Source organism: Phaethon lepturus, unplaced genomic scaffold (assembly GCF_000687285.1).
Source record: "Phaethon lepturus isolate BGI_N335 unplaced genomic scaffold, ASM68728v1 scaffold11444, whole genome shotgun sequence".
In the NCBI taxonomy this organism is placed as follows: Eukaryota; Metazoa; Chordata; class Aves; order Phaethontiformes; family Phaethontidae; genus Phaethon; species Phaethon lepturus.
In genome coordinates, this window is record NW_010534014.1 from 35,880 (window position 1) to 52,252 (window position 16,373).

The 16,373-nt window shown below is 39.2% G+C and overlaps 1 protein-coding gene across 1 annotated transcript in view; it reads left to right on the top strand.

Annotated features, from left to right (window-relative positions):
- Positions 1-16,373, top strand: part of MYH11 (myosin, heavy chain 11, smooth muscle) — a 55,570-nt gene that overhangs the window by 18,203 nt on the left and 20,994 nt on the right. The window contains 11 exon segments of the mRNA XM_010285388.1: positions 3,444-3,546; positions 5,306-5,326; positions 7,618-7,710; positions 8,637-8,700; positions 10,774-10,872; positions 11,898-12,041; positions 14,274-14,369; positions 14,753-14,871; positions 15,041-15,193; positions 15,639-15,812; positions 16,013-16,186. Coding sequence (XP_010283690.1) covers positions 3,444-3,546; positions 5,306-5,326; positions 7,618-7,710; positions 8,637-8,700; positions 10,774-10,872; positions 11,898-12,041; positions 14,274-14,369; positions 14,753-14,871; positions 15,041-15,193; positions 15,639-15,812; positions 16,013-16,186 — 1,240 coding nt within the window.

The window sequence follows — 16,373 nt, forward strand, 5'->3', positions numbered from 1 at the left end:
TTCATTGCTTACTGAAACAAATGCTGAAAATAAATTCTGCTGTTACTTTTTACATGTTTCCAAAAGTGGAATTAAGCTAAGTCTTATATCATAATATCAATATAGAAAGCTTTCAAATTTTCAACAAAAAAATACAGTTTTTAAACTGATTTTTCCCAGTTATACCCAAACATACAAGAGTCCTAGCTACACCACTGGCTCAGCCCACAACAGTGAGGCCAACTTGCTAGTCTCACCTTGTTCGAATTTGGAAACCTGTTCTAACTCGGATAATTTTCATTTAAGGTGAAGGTAATGGAGTCAGAGAGGATTTAGTCATGTGGTGCAAAAACTCTATTATAGCCGAGTACTATGTATGTCAGCTTACATGCTTTAAATACTGTACTGCGTTCCTAAAAGAATGCCTGGCAAGAAATGAGGGAAGAATAAATTTAAACTATGCCACACAATGCGAGAGTGGTGTTTTTAACAGAGCAAGCCTGTAAGCCCACTGGACCCTTTTGCTCTGGGAAAGCCAAGGAGTTTCTTAGGAGGAAAACATGTATGGGAAGTAGATTAAGTACTGCTGTTGGGCTGATCAGAACTGTGCACTGAGACCTGCTTTTGATCTGCTTTTTTTGTGTTGCCCATCTGAGCTGGGTGCAAACAACAGCACTGGCAGTAAATGTGCTACCTCTATGTATGTCAGGCAACAAGAATGATTTGAGATGCTTCAGTTAAACAAATGATCAGTCTACTCCCAAAAGATCATGATTAGGACAGTGGTAACAGCGTTTATATGGTGAACTCCCACTTTGGAAGATAACTTAGGGGTAAAGACTGAGGAAAACGGGCACTCAGAAGAGAGGAGCAGATGCCTCCTGGGAGGAACCTCATTGTGTATGGTCCATGCCAAGACCGCTGAAAGATGCTTGCAAGAGAATGACGCATCTTGAAAAATTCAGTCACTGAGCTCGAGAGAGCATGTAGATTTTAAAACAGGTGGGATTCCTCATACCACCTCACAATGAAAGTTGTTTCTGCCACCCCAGAAATGATGGCACTTCAAGGCAGATGCAGAGAAAACAGCCAGCATTCTGTTGCAACTCAATAGTTCTAGGAAGAATGTCATCTACCTGTGAAGCAAATGAAGAGATTCGCATGCTCTCCTCCTCCTGGGTCTTTCCCCTTCTCAGCTTCTTGATGTTTAGAGGCATTGAACCTGATCTAGCCATTCCTCCTCATTAGTTTTCAAACACATGGTATTTTATCACTGAGATGAATTCTAGATGTCATACAGCTGTGATGCATCCTTCAGAGTATGAGGGCTACTAATATTGTTTAATGGCTACTTGTTTATCAAACCTGTCTATTGCCATGGACATTTAAAAATTACCTGATGTGCTGAAAAATTAGATGCATTCATCAGCTATGGGCATTATTCTTCATTACTTGACCTTAGAGATTTTTTTTTCTACTTGTAGCTGTTGAGATCCTGTCTGTTTTCCATTTCATGTTGAAGCATTTCCATTTAATGTTGAAGAACTTTTTATTGTCCACTTCAAAAAGAAGTTAAAGCCTCCAAGTCTATCTGCAGAAAATAGGAAAACCCTCAGCATGTGCAGGAGCAAAGAGTTAAAGGATGAAAGCACAGAACAAAATGTTAAGTAACTTAAGCATTACAGTATGGTAGGATAATTACAAGCAAAATGATGCCATATATGGTAATACTTACAGGGATTCAGCAGAAAGCCCAACGATGGGCACTGTTGCCCTGGGAGAAAGGAAATGCAATTCATGTAGTGATGAACTACAAATAACCTTTAATAAAATGGAAAAGTTCAAAGCCCGAGGTTTGTTTGAAGAGAGAGTTTTCTGGGGTTTTTTGTTTGTTTGTTTTGTTTTTCCAAAGAAACAAAGTTGCAAGGTAGATTTATTTGAAAACTTTGTATGCATATGTCTTCAAATTGGTGTGCTTGGTTTGGAATTTTTCCCAGGACACTTAATTTTTATCAATAAAACATGGAAATGTTTTAGCATTGAAGCCCAGGCAGAGATGAATCCAACCTCTAAACTGTGCAAATTAACTCACGTCTTGTGAAAAGAAACATATTCATCTCAATTATTTCTGGTTAAAACTCCAAAAGCCAGAAGAAACACTTTTCATCGTGTCATACCTCAGGCAGGAATTGTTTCTGGTTTCCAAAGGTTACATCAATGTCATCCCATCTTGAAAGTTCTCCCCAGCACTTACTCATATTTTTAATGTCCATTTATCACTAGTCCCTTGGTAGGGAAAATTAACTCCTATATTTCCTAATTCGGGAAAGAAGCAGAACTGCAATGGATCCAGCTAAATAGTTTCAGCTTCAAATGAGTTGACAAATATCCCTGTGAATTTTGAATGTATTGTTCTTTTTATTTTTAAATAAATTTTAATTTAAATCCAAAGACAAAGAGGTCCAACTTACATTTAGACTATTGCCCTCCTCACAGCACTAGCTTGACACAGTTGAAAGAACTAGTTTATTACATCCACAGCCACTTTAATGCCCTTTTTAACAGCTGAGATAGGACATTTTCATCTATATAATCATCAGAGTCGAAGGTATCTAGAAGACAGGGGACAATGTAACAGAGGGACACTTCAGACGGAAAAGTAGGCTGGAAATGTTCTTCTGAAAAAACACTGTGTAAATCTGGCCCTTTTACCTGTACTTTGAAAACCAGTACTTTGCTTAAAGACAGGGCTTAAGAGTGGTAAATAAACTTAACCCTGGAAGTCCTCCGGGAGGTGAAAAGTTACCACTGCCTTCTTGCTTCCCAAGGGACACTGCACGGAGCACAGCTTGGATGCTGATGCTGCTGGTCAGACATCTCCCCACACAAGATGTCCCTTACTACCCAGTTAGAAGGCAGACCTCAGGCAGTCCCAGCTCTGATCCCACTAATTCAAGGAGCGTTTGAACACGGAGTTTAGATCAGGCAGGATCATTCGCTTATTCTGCAGCACCAATATAAGCTGTTAGTCTACTTTAATACCAGTTTCAGAAGAGAAAACTATTGTAATACTGATGGTGTTTTTTCTTACTGCTGTACCACATCATAGCTGATGTTGTATTTTTTGGCCTTAAAATACACGCAGACTCCCTGCCAGCTCGACTTCTCATAAATACTCAGATGCTGCCAAAGCAAGATGAACTGCTGTTTAAAAATGCATCATGTTTTAGAATTGCCTTAAATGGCCCAATGTCCAGTCAAAATACTAACGGGACAGAGATATAGCTCTGATAATGTGTTCTTTACATGCTGAAGTCAGGTGGATTTGGAGAGATGGTGTTCTGGGGTAAATACTAACTGAGCCGGGCAGTTCCCAGTCCTGTTTTTATATGCTAAATACATCACACGGCAGAAGGAGCCCACTAGTTACCTACCTTCATTTATGTTATTTTCTTTCCCCTCAGAGGTGAATCTGGTGCTGGCAAGACTGAAAATACCAAAAAGGTCATTCAGTACCTGGCTGTTGTTGCTTCATCACATAAGGGCAAAAAGGACATCAGCATCACTGTAAGTGAGCTCTTCCATTTTCAACTCTTCTTCAGGCCTGTTAGGACTGTACTGAGCTGACTGCGCTAACAGCAAGTCAACATCTGTGGCTTGCCAAACAGTTGACATATTAAGAGTACACAATTACGTCACAGCTTTATGTTTATGGAAAAAAACTTTTGTTTGACACCCCCTTAGGCATCAAATCAGAATGTACTTCGCTAGAAGAGAAATATTCATAGCTTTCTATATGCATAGCACCTATTTATAACCTAGCTGAAGGCCTTGAAATCTGCAAGGGCTCGGGTCCTTATTTTACCCTTGGCAACTAAGAAGTTTGGGAAAGCCTTTAACTAACACGCTGTCCAACTGCATCACAAAAATATATACCAGCATTTAAACTTCCAAAGTTTTGATTTGCTTTGTTAGCAAGCGAGTTTTGTTACTAATTAGCAAACAGTCCCAGTATAAAACTTTCCTCTTCTTTTTACTCCCGTCAGAGAGAACAATTTTGAAAGGCACAATATTTTTAAAGTACTTTGTTCCTTCAAAATTTGTCATAGTCTTGCCTTAGCAACTAAAATTCGTGTTCATGCTCTGAACCATAAAACAAGCTCATACCTGCACAGTTCCCAGAGATCATTAGTATGGCTGAGGCTCTCAACTGCCTTTGCTGTTTTCAGTGATACAACTCCAGGTCCTACATCATTTCCAGCCTTTTGAACGTTACTCAAACTTCTGCAAAAAAATGTAGCAGTTTACTTTTATGACAAAACAGGCTTAATTCAAGAAGACCTTTCAGTGTGTCCCAAATGCAAGACTGGGTCCAAAATGAGTAATTAGTAGAGTAGCGGGAAAGGAAGTAAAAATCTCACGGCCACACACCTGTGCTGGGTCTTGCAGCTGCCCTTACCTACCCTGTATGCCCACAGCCAGAGGACTCCAGAGCACAGGGTGTACAGCCTGGCCTCTTCCACCATAAGTAATTGTTGTTTACGTACAGCAGATTCTGCTTTGGGGTAGGGGAGGGAGTAGATGTCCCTTTGGGTAGTACTTTCTAGAAAGTTGTGATTAAATTTAGTGGAAACAGTCCAAGACTGAAGGCATCGTTTTCCTTTGTTGAATGTTTAGGCAAAAAAATTCTTTCTTCCTATTGGGTCCCTGCTCAGTGGCTGGGGGACATGAACTTGTGGTTTCAAGGCCATGCCTAATGGGCATGGAACTGCAGTTGCTGCTGACTCCTCTGGGGAATTATGTGAGTCTCAGGATCAAACTGGCCCTGAGACAGACCTGAAGGCAAATACCCTTTTTTCCAATCCCATCCCATTTTCCTCCCATCCCAAACCAGATGGGAGCTGAGAGAAAGTCTAAGTTGTTCTATAACATGCTGACAAATAGTAATTCAGTGACTGGGACTACTGACACTGCAATTTCAGTCATTAAAAAATAATGAACAGCAAAATGCCTCAGTTGCACCAGAGAACTGGGGATTTACCATAAAAATATCTGTCCTTGCCTGATTCTGGGAGACTAACCTGGGACTAGATCCCAATCCCAAGCCTTTGCTTCAGGGTTTTTATTTTCTTCAGTTAAAATGCTCTATATATGTTGATGGTATTTGTACTCTTAGTATGTCTTCAACAGATTGGTTTTATTTGTATTCCTGGTTTATCTGCATGGAAACTGTGTATTGGTTATTTTAATACAGGAAAAACAATAAAAATGTCTGTGTAATGGAAATGATACTGACACTTGTTTTATACCACGTTATTCAATACAGCAAGGTCCATCTTTTTCTTACGTGAGTAACTTAGACTGTTTGATGTGTGTTTAAGGCACTGAGTGTAGATCTGCATGCTATTGTTGCACCTCGAAAATTTAAGAGAGATTTTGTTGAAATATGTTGTATGATATGATAAAAAGCAACAATAGCGCCAAATGCTCTCACAAATCAACCCTAACTGTGTCAGGCTCCATGGTAAGGAATGAGGTCTGACACAGGCAGGGTCATCTTTCAAATATCACTCTCTTCTATATGTGTGTGTTCAAATTGCCATAGTTTGAATGAAATTTCCCACGATCCTGAAAGAGCCACTCAGCCTGAAATTGAGCAACGTGATCTCTTGAATGAAAATATCCAAATGCTTTCTGTGCTTCAGGTTGAACTTTTTAGGACTGTTGTGAAATAATTCCTAAACCTCACGGTGTATGGCTGCATGCTTTCCATTTGATATTGCTTTCAATTTTACATTTTCATGTAACTGTTGAGAATTGTTTACATCCACAAGTTAGCATGTTTTAGCTTGCTGCTATGATGTGTAACGGAGCAATTCTCACTGCAGCGTGTGTCTGCAGGTGTGTTACAGCAGTTTCTTACAGGCCCTCATAGGCTGTCCTGCACTGTGGTGTGCTGTACCAGCATACCGATGGCTTGGGAATATAGGCAGGTTTGCTGGCAGATTCTTTCCGTTTCTTTGCCAGGCAAAGGGGATTTTATTTTTTTTTCGTGGAGTCTTTTTTTCTCCATTCTGACTGCTGCCTTTCAGACTTTGGCTATGACAAAGGGCAAGGTGTTGCCCCTTAGTTGACAAGCTCCCCACAAAAAACCTAATCCACTGCTGGCACGGGCAACTCTGTGGAGTTCATGCTGTTAATTTGGAGCCACAGTTTTATACCCCAGATTTATGGTATAGTTCAGTTCTCACTAGGAGCAAGGTGGTATCTGTCTCAGTTTAGCAGACAAGGCTCTATTTTAGCTATCACCATCTGATTTCAGCAACACCTTATGCTTATAGTGGAGTTTTTAAGTCTACCGAGTATAACTGGAAAGAGTTGCTCAGTACAGAGAAACTTCAGGGACTTTCAGGAATTCATTACTTGTCCTAGGACTCCTGCATTAGCTTGTTTGGAAGTCTTCCTTCCCTCTTCCTTCAACTCTTAGGCAGTAAGTTTGGGGAGATTTTTGGTGGGGTTTTTCTTTTCCTTCTCCCATCTTGTGACCATGCAGATAAGTTTAGCAATTTGTTAACAATCTGTTGCTTTTTAATGATATTTTTGAGGCAGCTCTCATCATTGCCACATGTTACAGGGCATGCAGGAATGGCATTTAGAAAAAGTTTACCAGTTTTGCACACTAATTGGGAAGCACTTTCATTTGCAAATTATTTCCCCTAGAGTCAACCTAAATATTGCCTTCTTTTCTAATTAAAATTATTTAAATTAGATCATATTATCTATCAAGAACTTTTTCCCTTTCAGGGTGAGTTACTTGAAATAATGGATATTACTGCAGAGTAGTACTCAAAGAATAGGATGACAAGATGCAAATGTGAGTGACCTCATAGGACAGAGCTGAATGAAAAGTTCAAAAAAGCTGCATTCATAAGCAAAGGATTTTTTCAACTTAATTGATTTGTTTAGAAATAGGAGTATTAAATGCATGCTTGTTTCATTGCATGATTTGTTTCATTAGCAATTACCAATCACAATTAACAATATAATATAAAGTTTGTGTGTTTGCATGAGAATTCGTTATCCTAGTTTGAAATAAATCAATGCATTTCCATATTTAACCTAAATAGCCTTGCATGGATCATTATTAATAGACTTGATGAAATCTGCTTTGTAGCTTTGTGCTGCATTACATTAAAATGATTCCCGGCAAGTTATTCTAATTACATCATCATTTGCTAGCAAAGGATCTCAATAAACTAACTTGAAAAAGACATGCTAGAGGTTCCTTGAAGAATATCCCTTCTACAAATTTTACTAAACTGGAAAAAAAAATTTACATTGAATGACCCTTTATTTTAAAGAAAAGCCAGTCGTGATGCTAAACAGATTAATAGGCTTTGATCTGTCACAGGCAACAGGGCTGGAAAAGGGTCATGTATACAGGACAGCAGTCAACTGCACAAATATATAAACACAAAGATTAACAGAGAAGGAAAACAAATCCAAATGAAGTGCAGTATTCAGCAAAAAGAAGTTAGAGGCTTCAATTATCCTTCACATTTTTCTCCAGCGTACACGTGTTGGTTTTAAGTAAGTAATTATGAAATTTAGGGTTAACTGCATCTGAATGAATTTTAGGGTGAGCTGGAAAAACAGCTTCTACAGGCAAACCCTATTCTTGAAGCTTTTGGAAATGCCAAAACTGTGAAGAATGACAACTCCTCCAGATTCGTAAGTAGGAGAAATCCAGTTGGGCCTATTGTGGTGGTGGGGTACAGCATCTTTTAAAACACAATGTACAGACAGTGGCCCTCATCGGTGCTTCTCTCTAAAGGGCATCTTAAAACTAATCCTTAATCTAAACAGTTTAGAATTCCTCTCTGAAATAGGAATTTGGCCTTATAGAAGATTAAAGCTCAATCTTGACAGCACCATTGTCCTCTCACAATTCAGCAGTCTATGTGTGGCCTTCCAAAGTCAATTCCTGCTCCAGGACATACCCACCTTGAGATTATTTGCAAACAAAATCTGTACTTCCTTTTTCTTTGCACCACTGTTGAACATGTATCTCATAAGGTGTGACAGTTACTTTGCAAGAGGGGTTAATATATTAAATTAAAAACTATAGGAGAAAAAGAAAAGACAGTCATACAGATTCAGGTTAGAATGATGCGAGCTGAGGGCTGTCACTATTTGGTGACACTTTTTTCTGGGAGTACTGGCAGATGCTTGTTTTCCCTGCAGAGCCTCCTCTTCCACCTCTGCTCTGTCCCTGCAAAGTTCAGGGATACATGCAGATGAACCTTAGCAGAGGGAGTTACGCAGATCCAATGCTGTTTCCTCATTGAACTTGTGAAAATCAAAGTAGGAAATAGATGTTGTCATATCCACAGCTTCCAAAGCCTGGTCCAGTAGGAAGGACTCCTTTCCCTGTAAGTGCCTCAACGAAATGTGGGGGCAAATCTTTGCAGAGGGAATATCAGAGAAGTTCACTTCCTTTCAGGCTTTTCCACAGGTTGTCCCAGCAGGAGGGAATCAAACATGTTATTCTTAAGAGGATGATGTACATGTCTTATTAAACAGGCTAAACGCTAATGTTGGAAAACCTGGCATAACTTGAAAGAACAGCCCAATCTAGATCTTCTTTTCATTCACAGGGAAAATTCATCCGCATCAACTTTGATGTGACAGGCTACATTGTCGGAGCAAACATAGAGACTTGTATCCTTTTCAGTGAGCTGCACTGGAAGCTAACTAGGGTGAGCAGAAGGAAGTAAGATAAACAAGCTCCACTGCATGTCTAAGAAAGGCAAATATTGCTGAGGCTGGTATAAACAAAGATGGAGGGAAGTGGCTCCATTTATGATGATGCCAGCTTCTCAGTTTGTCTTACTCTCATGTTTACATTTTCAGGTCTGTTTTCTCAGCTGTAGGAAAGTGTGCTATTCCCCATATACAGCTTCAGAAAATGGAAGCACCATACCTAAGTCAACAGCAGGGGACGTCAAAAGCAGAGTCCCAATAATACAATAATGGGAAAAGATTGTTTTGTGGTTAAGATTGCATGTGATCTTGAGAGCTATGTGGTCGTTTTGTTTCATATCAGTGTGATCCTGCATGGGTCACTGCGGTTCCCCGTGGTCTACATTTCCAGCTGCATAAAACGTTTTGAAACTTTACCATTTCTTACTGGTGCTGGGACAGGCACTTCGAAAAAAACCTGAATGCTTGGTACTATCACTACAGTTTACCCAGGAACCTGGACAGTGCTTCCCAGTTTTCAAGTCCAGGTTTGGCACTTGGTCCCAGTCCTGATCGCATGTTGGGCTGAAGTCCAGATGCTCAGTACGATCTCACCCTCAGCCCTGTGCACCCTGGCTTCTGTAAGGGAAGGGTCCTGAGCCTTGCAGACTGAATGATCAAGCCTGTGGCTGCACATGCCCTGCTGTTTAGGGAGGTCATATATGTTCTACTGGGATTCCAAGAAAAAGCATTGAGAATAACAGTTAAGGGAGTAGTCTATATGATACCTAGTATAACAGCTTTCTAGCTCCTATCTGGAGGATTGAAGGGTCATTTTAATAAAAGTAACATACCTTTCCCTTCCACCCCTCTAGAGACTTTATATTAATAAAGACAAGAGAGACAGGAAAAGCCAAAGAACATGGTGTGGTCAGAAGAGCTGTCTTAAGAGTCCTTACAGTTTCTCTCCCTTTATCAAACCAAGGGACAGTTTATCCTGAAATTGATCTCTGCATGTTTTGTTAAACTGCCATGGTCAGAAATTACATGTTCTGGAAGTTCACTCAACTGAAGTGAAGCATTATTTTGCTGGTGTTGATGCCCCAGATAGAATCAAGTGCTAGATATTTCCAGAGAACTTGTCTGCTCTGGATGCTAAATGCTGCTCTGCTGTTTCAAATGACACACCCAGGGCAGTGAGCTATATATTGATAACCTTGATGTACTTTTTCAGGAAAAAAGTACAGATATTTCAGAGCAATTCAGCTGAGCCTGACTTTGTTTGACAAGTATTTTTCCCTCTTCCCTTGGTTATGTTTATAAGATAGTGTGTTTTAATGAAAAAATTAATATGTAGCTAGATCCCTCAGTGCTGCATTGCTCATCTCTGCATAGAGGAGCTGCTTGCTCTGATAAATGAGAAAAAAATGCAGCTGTAAAGAAAGACCTTATCTCTTGGGTGTAAGCATCAAACAACAAACAGTTTATCTTTCTACTCTTATTTTGACAAGTGATCTTTAGCAAAAATGAGGCTTTAATTTCTTTGGTCTTAACAAGTTTTATCTATAGCACTATAGCTTTTAAACAGTGAATCACTGACTGATGTTCAAATACACTATTGCCAACTTCAATAAATAAAGTTTGCTTTTATTGCTTTTATTCCTACAATACTGTCCTCAAGAGCTTTTTTTCTAGCAGCCCCACCTTATGTTGAAAGAATCATACTGGTCCTTGATTTTAAAAGTGATGTGAATTATATTGTGAATACTATTTTTATATATCTGATTTTAGAAGCATTTATGTCTCTTGTGGTGCTTATTACCATGATTACCAGCATTTACCATACAATAAGAGGTAGGAAATTGATCTACTTATTGTGATGAGAATTATACCAATAGCAGAGCTCCTGCCACAGAATTAGACACATGTTCACATTAGACAAGCTCGTGGCAAGTACTTCAGCAATGCTATTGATGGTTCTGAGGCTGATGGCACAATTAAGAAAGGACTGAAATATGTTATTGATTTTTTTTTAACACACTTGACAAACAGATTTGCTTGAAAAGTCCCGTGCTATTCGTCAGGCTAAAGATGAGCGAACATTTCATATCTTTTACTATTTGATTGCTGGAGCTTCTGAACAAATGAGAAGTAAGTTACTTGCTAATCATTCTTAGATCTCATTGAACAGTCTGAGCAGTGGCTTACTTAAGTAATTTAGCTTAATTTCTTTAATTGCATGTCATTCAATCCTTTCTACAAATAAACTGCTCTTTAGCTATAGAAAACAATTCTCTCAAGTGAATGGTAAGAAAGCTTCAATTGATGTCCATCTGTTTGAGCCAGGTTGTTTGCAGTTTACAGGATGTTTCTATTTACAGGATATGTAAACCCATTCAGATCCCATCTTGAATGATATTGAGAAGATGAATAGGGAGGAGTTATTAATTATTTTTTACACAAAAGAAATTGGGGTTCCCAATAAAAATATTGGCTTTTGGTTTTAAAATAAATTAAGAAAATGTCTTTCCCACAGCATATTGTTAGACTGTGAAACCCATAGGTTCAGAATGTTGAAAAGGTGAAAAGTGTAAGTGGATCCAAAAAAAGAATTAGATATAATATGTATTGGAACATCATGGTTCAAATATTACATCTTTCCCTAAATCATTGGTTGTCACAGAATGTATAAAGCAATGGATTGCCCCTGGTTTTTATGCTTCTTACCTAGGAAACTATTTTTGGCCACACTATAGGGCTGAAGAGTCTTTTGGTCTGGCACTATGGTTGTTACCTGGTTCCATTCTTATTATTACCTGATATGAATACTCACAGGGAGAGGTGTAATTCTGAATAGGTTATGCATGGCATTAAATGAAAGACTTTTGGGAAGAATGGCTCAGATTTGAGTCCATAGGGTGCAAAATTCCACAGAGGGGCAGAGACATTCCCCAGTTACTAACAGAAACTGGAAACTTAATACAATCAAGCTTGCTAAATGAAGAGTTATTTTGAAAATATCTGTGCACCACAAAACCCTAAACTCCTCATACAAGCAGAGTCTTCCTTTGGTGAAAACACTTGGTTTTTTTTCCTGTTGTTCATTGGGAGAACTCATGAACCAAGAACCATGAAGTCAATGCACTTAAGTAAAGCATTTCTTCTTTGCTTTTTAGATGATCTGTTGCTGGAAGGCTTCAACAATTATACCTTTCTATCTAATGGGCACGTGCCTATTCCTGCTCAACAAGATGATGAGATGTTCCAGGAGACCTTGGAAGCCATGACAATTATGGGCTTTACTGAGGAGGAACAGATAGGTGAGAATTGTTAGGAACATTGTATTCAAGGTATACATCTGCAAATGACACTATGTAGAGATGCAAACGCACAGAGGTTAATTCTGTCCAAAATAATTACTTTACAAAATATGCATATGAAGTAAGATTCTACATTCATATAAGAAAATTAAGATTATTTAGATTTTATGTCCATGTTTCTCTGGAGAAGTGTGGTCTTTCATGAACCACCAACTGGAGGATTCCAAATGTACCCATGTTATTTAACCTTTTTGCCTCTTACTTCCTCTGTGTAAAACTACTACCAACTGTTACCTAGCTACTGTTTCTAAGAAGTGCACCATGCATTAGTGCCCATAGCTTTCTCTCCTTCTCAGGAGGTATTAGATGAATTAAACCATAGATGTCTCATGGAAAGAGAATGAAGGTTCTCTCATAAGGCAAAACTTCTTGACCACAGATTTGTTTCTACCTCACATTAAGAATAATACAGGAGCTCAGTTCTGTGTCATCAGAAGAGACACAAGATCAAGGCAGGATCTAAACACAGGATCAAGATCACATAACACAAGCAGCATGGTCAGAGCCAGTAACAAGAAGCAACTGAACTAGTGGCAGTACAGTGCCTGAAGACAACATAAACCAGCCGCAGGAATCGGGGGGCAGGACAGCAGGGGCTGAGAAGTGGGGGCTTCCCAGACTGGCAGCGAAGACACTGAAACTGCTGTCGTAGATCCACGACACAAAACTCTACCAGTCTCCTTGGAATCATTGCCACCTTTGTATTAAACAAGGTGATGCTTCATGTAGTCTTGTGAGTATTAGGGTGACTGTTCCTGCCTTGCAAGGAGATCTAATTATGACCTACTGCTTGTAGGTTATTGTTAGAAAAGCTCTACTTGAAAAATTACTACAGTGGCCTACCTTTTCCCATTGCTGCAGTGGGTACCAGTGGGAGCAGCTGAAGACAATAATGAAAACTCTTTGCAAACCACCTCCTTCAAAGGTTTAAACTGGTGTACTTGCTGGAAACACAGTGAAAGAAATATTGAAGAATCCCCACCTATATTGGAAAATAAAAGTATATATCATCAAAGAGAAATTATCTCTGTGATGCACAGAACAACTGGTGATGCACAGGGCAGCTCTATACAGTAATTTAAACATGTATCAAATAAAGTAATTGTCACAATATTTTGCTGTCCATCTGAATGAAGAATTGAAAGGCTTTTTCTCTTAAGTCTTATAAATTCTGGAGACCTGCTTGTAGGAGGAACATGACATGCACTCCTGACCCATTTGAATTCCACAGCATTGGTGCGGTTGTCAGCATGCAAAAGTAATATAACACACGGTGTTTTGCAAGGTAATTTGTGTTTATGAAAGGGAAGATTTCTCACTAGAAGAACTCCATGCATACCCAAAACAGACTACTGAATTCAAGCCAGCTCTAACAACAATAATGACCATTTAAAGCCATTTCTTCAGAACTTACCAACAACTAGCATGAAAAAGCTGCAAAATATTCTGATTTAACTTTGAAATAAATGGAACAGGCTCAGATAGCTCATATTTGTATTCACTGATTCAGAGAAGAGAGAAATAAAAACGAAGAGCATGAACCAACAACTAAACTATCCTGAAAACGTGGGCCTGCCAGAGCCATCTATCTGCGTATCTTTTACCTCTCACTGTTCCTGAGAGCATGCAGGGCTTCAGCCGGTGCATGCCAGTGTGCATTGCCCATGGATGCAAACTGCCATGCCCCAAGTGACATCTGGTGGCAGAAACAGCATCACCCCATCACTTGAGCCTTGGAGCAGCTGTGGCAGCCGGGAGCAGAGCTCCCTCACATCCCACATCTGCATCAGTGACTGAGGGATGCTGAGAAAAAATGTCTTGCCTTGCAGGACAGCCGTGCAAATTTAACCAGCCTTGGTAAGTTCAGATGATGTTACTGATGAAGACCGGGTCATTCTCCTGCCAGGGCACGTGTATTGGTGTTGACAGCAGTATTCTCCATTACAACAATAGGAGTCATTATATAATTATTCTGTGATTCTGTGAACTGTCTGAACCCCTTTGATTTCATGCTCCAAAATATAAGCCTATTAGGATAGTATTCTTCTCTTGTGTAAGTTTACCAAATAAACAACTAGAACTCCAAAGAATGAATCTTCATTATTGCAGAGAACAGACCTTTCAAAATGTGTCCATTCTCTTCCTCATTTATATTACCTGTTTCTCTTACAGCTATACTGAGGGTTGTTTCATCTGTCCTACAACTGGGTAATATTGTCTTCAAGAAGGAAAGAAACACTGATCAAGCTTCTATGCCAGACAATACTGGTATGATTTGCCACTTAAAAATATAGTTAATATTAAGAAATTCATAAAGTAGCAGCTGAGTAAGCATTCTTTATCAGTATTTTTTGTTTAATCGTTATTACATATATACTTGATAGGCTTTAAAAGATATACCATACTTAAAGTCAGCTCAATTATCATTACCTTTTCTAGTAACCTTGAATCCATAAATTGATGAACAGCAAATTTGCTGTTTGGATCATGAACAATACTTTTATGGCAGATGGCATCTCTTGTATGTATAAGAGAGGAGCTTTTAAGGAAGACAAATAACTTCACATACTTGCTGAGCTGCTTGTATTCACAATTACTGACCTACTAAGAGAAAATTAAATCTGAAATAAAATCTCACTCTTTTATTCCAGCTGCTCAAAAAGTATGTCACCTGATGGGGATTAATGTGACCGATTTCACAAGATCTATTCTAACCCCAAGGATCAAAGTAGGACGAGATGTTGTTCAGAAAGCGCAGACCAAAGAGCAGGTATCTACTTGCAGTCTGTTCAGCTCTTGTGAAACTATTCTCCTTTCTTCTTTTTCTTCTTACATCTTGTCTAAAGCGAAATGTCAGTTTTCTGTCTCATTATCTCTACAGAAATTAGCAGCTAATTGGGTTTCTTCTTTCACTTACATTTTTCTCTTCTTTTTCTCAGGCAGACTTTGCCATAGAGGCTTTGGCCAAGGCACAATTTGAACGTCTTTTCCGTTGGATTCTAGCTCGCGTAAACAAAGCTCTTGATAAAACAAAAAGACAAGGCGCTTCCTTCCTGGGGATCCTTGATATTGCTGGATTTGAGATTTTTGAGGTATGTACTGTGGGACACAAACTGGCTAAATTTCTTATTATCATGCAGTGGTGTGGATATAAGATGACAAAAATCTAAGTTCAAAGCCACAAAAACAATTTAGTTCTTTCAAGCTGACTAGCACCCCGTGGCCAATATGACCCACAGGACTACTACACCTGGCTGCTTGCCTTTCGCTTGGTCAGGAAAGGCTGGGGGTGGCAGCATACTCCTGCTGGGCTTCTGCACGGCTCAGTTTTTAGAGCCAAGGTCTGCTTTTTATGGTTTATTGAACAGGTCCCAGTATAAAGATTTACCAGCTGGGAACTTACTGTAAATTTTCAAGACCTTATATTAGAAAAATGTGTATTTTTCCAATTTTTCCAAATGAAAATTAAGAAACTTCATCTTGTCATTTAAGTTCTCTCTTGAAGGTCTATTTCTAACACTTTTTTCCTCTTCACAGATCAATTCCTTTGAGCAGCTCTGCATCAATTACACTAATGAGAAACTTCAGCAGCTTTTCAACCACACGATGTTTATACTGGAGCAAGAGGAATACCAGCGGGAGGGCATTGAATGGAATTTCATTGACTTTGGCCTTGACCTGCAACCTTGCATTGAGCTGATTGAAAGACCAGTAAGACTATATCTCTGTAGGTGGGATACTACACAGGTTGCATCAGGGTCAGCTATGTATCAGTACAATAAGAGGGCCTTTTAAGGTATTTCAGATTCTTTGTTCCCTGGGAGGACTTGGAACATAAGGAACAAAGAAGGTGGTGCTCTTTCTTTGTCTATGCCTGTGATGATACTGATCTGATATTGCTTACATTGCAGACCAACCCTCCAGGTGTCCTGGCTCTGCTGGATGAAGAGTGCTGGTTCCCCAAAGCTACTGACACATCCTTTGTGGAGAAACTATGCCAAGAACAAGGCAACCACCCCAAATTCCAGAAGCCCAAGCAACTCAAGGATAAAACTGAGTTCTGTATAATGCATTACGCAGGAAAGGTACTGGACAGATTGAGTAATTTTGACATAGGGAACTTTGTTTCTTTGATGCCCAAATGGTAAAAAAGAAACAGTCCAGTACCCACGTTGATAAGGAATGGCTTTAATTATATAATGTATATATTAAGTGCTTTAATTACATAACATATGAAATAAGATTTGCAAAACATTCACGGTTGTGCTAAGC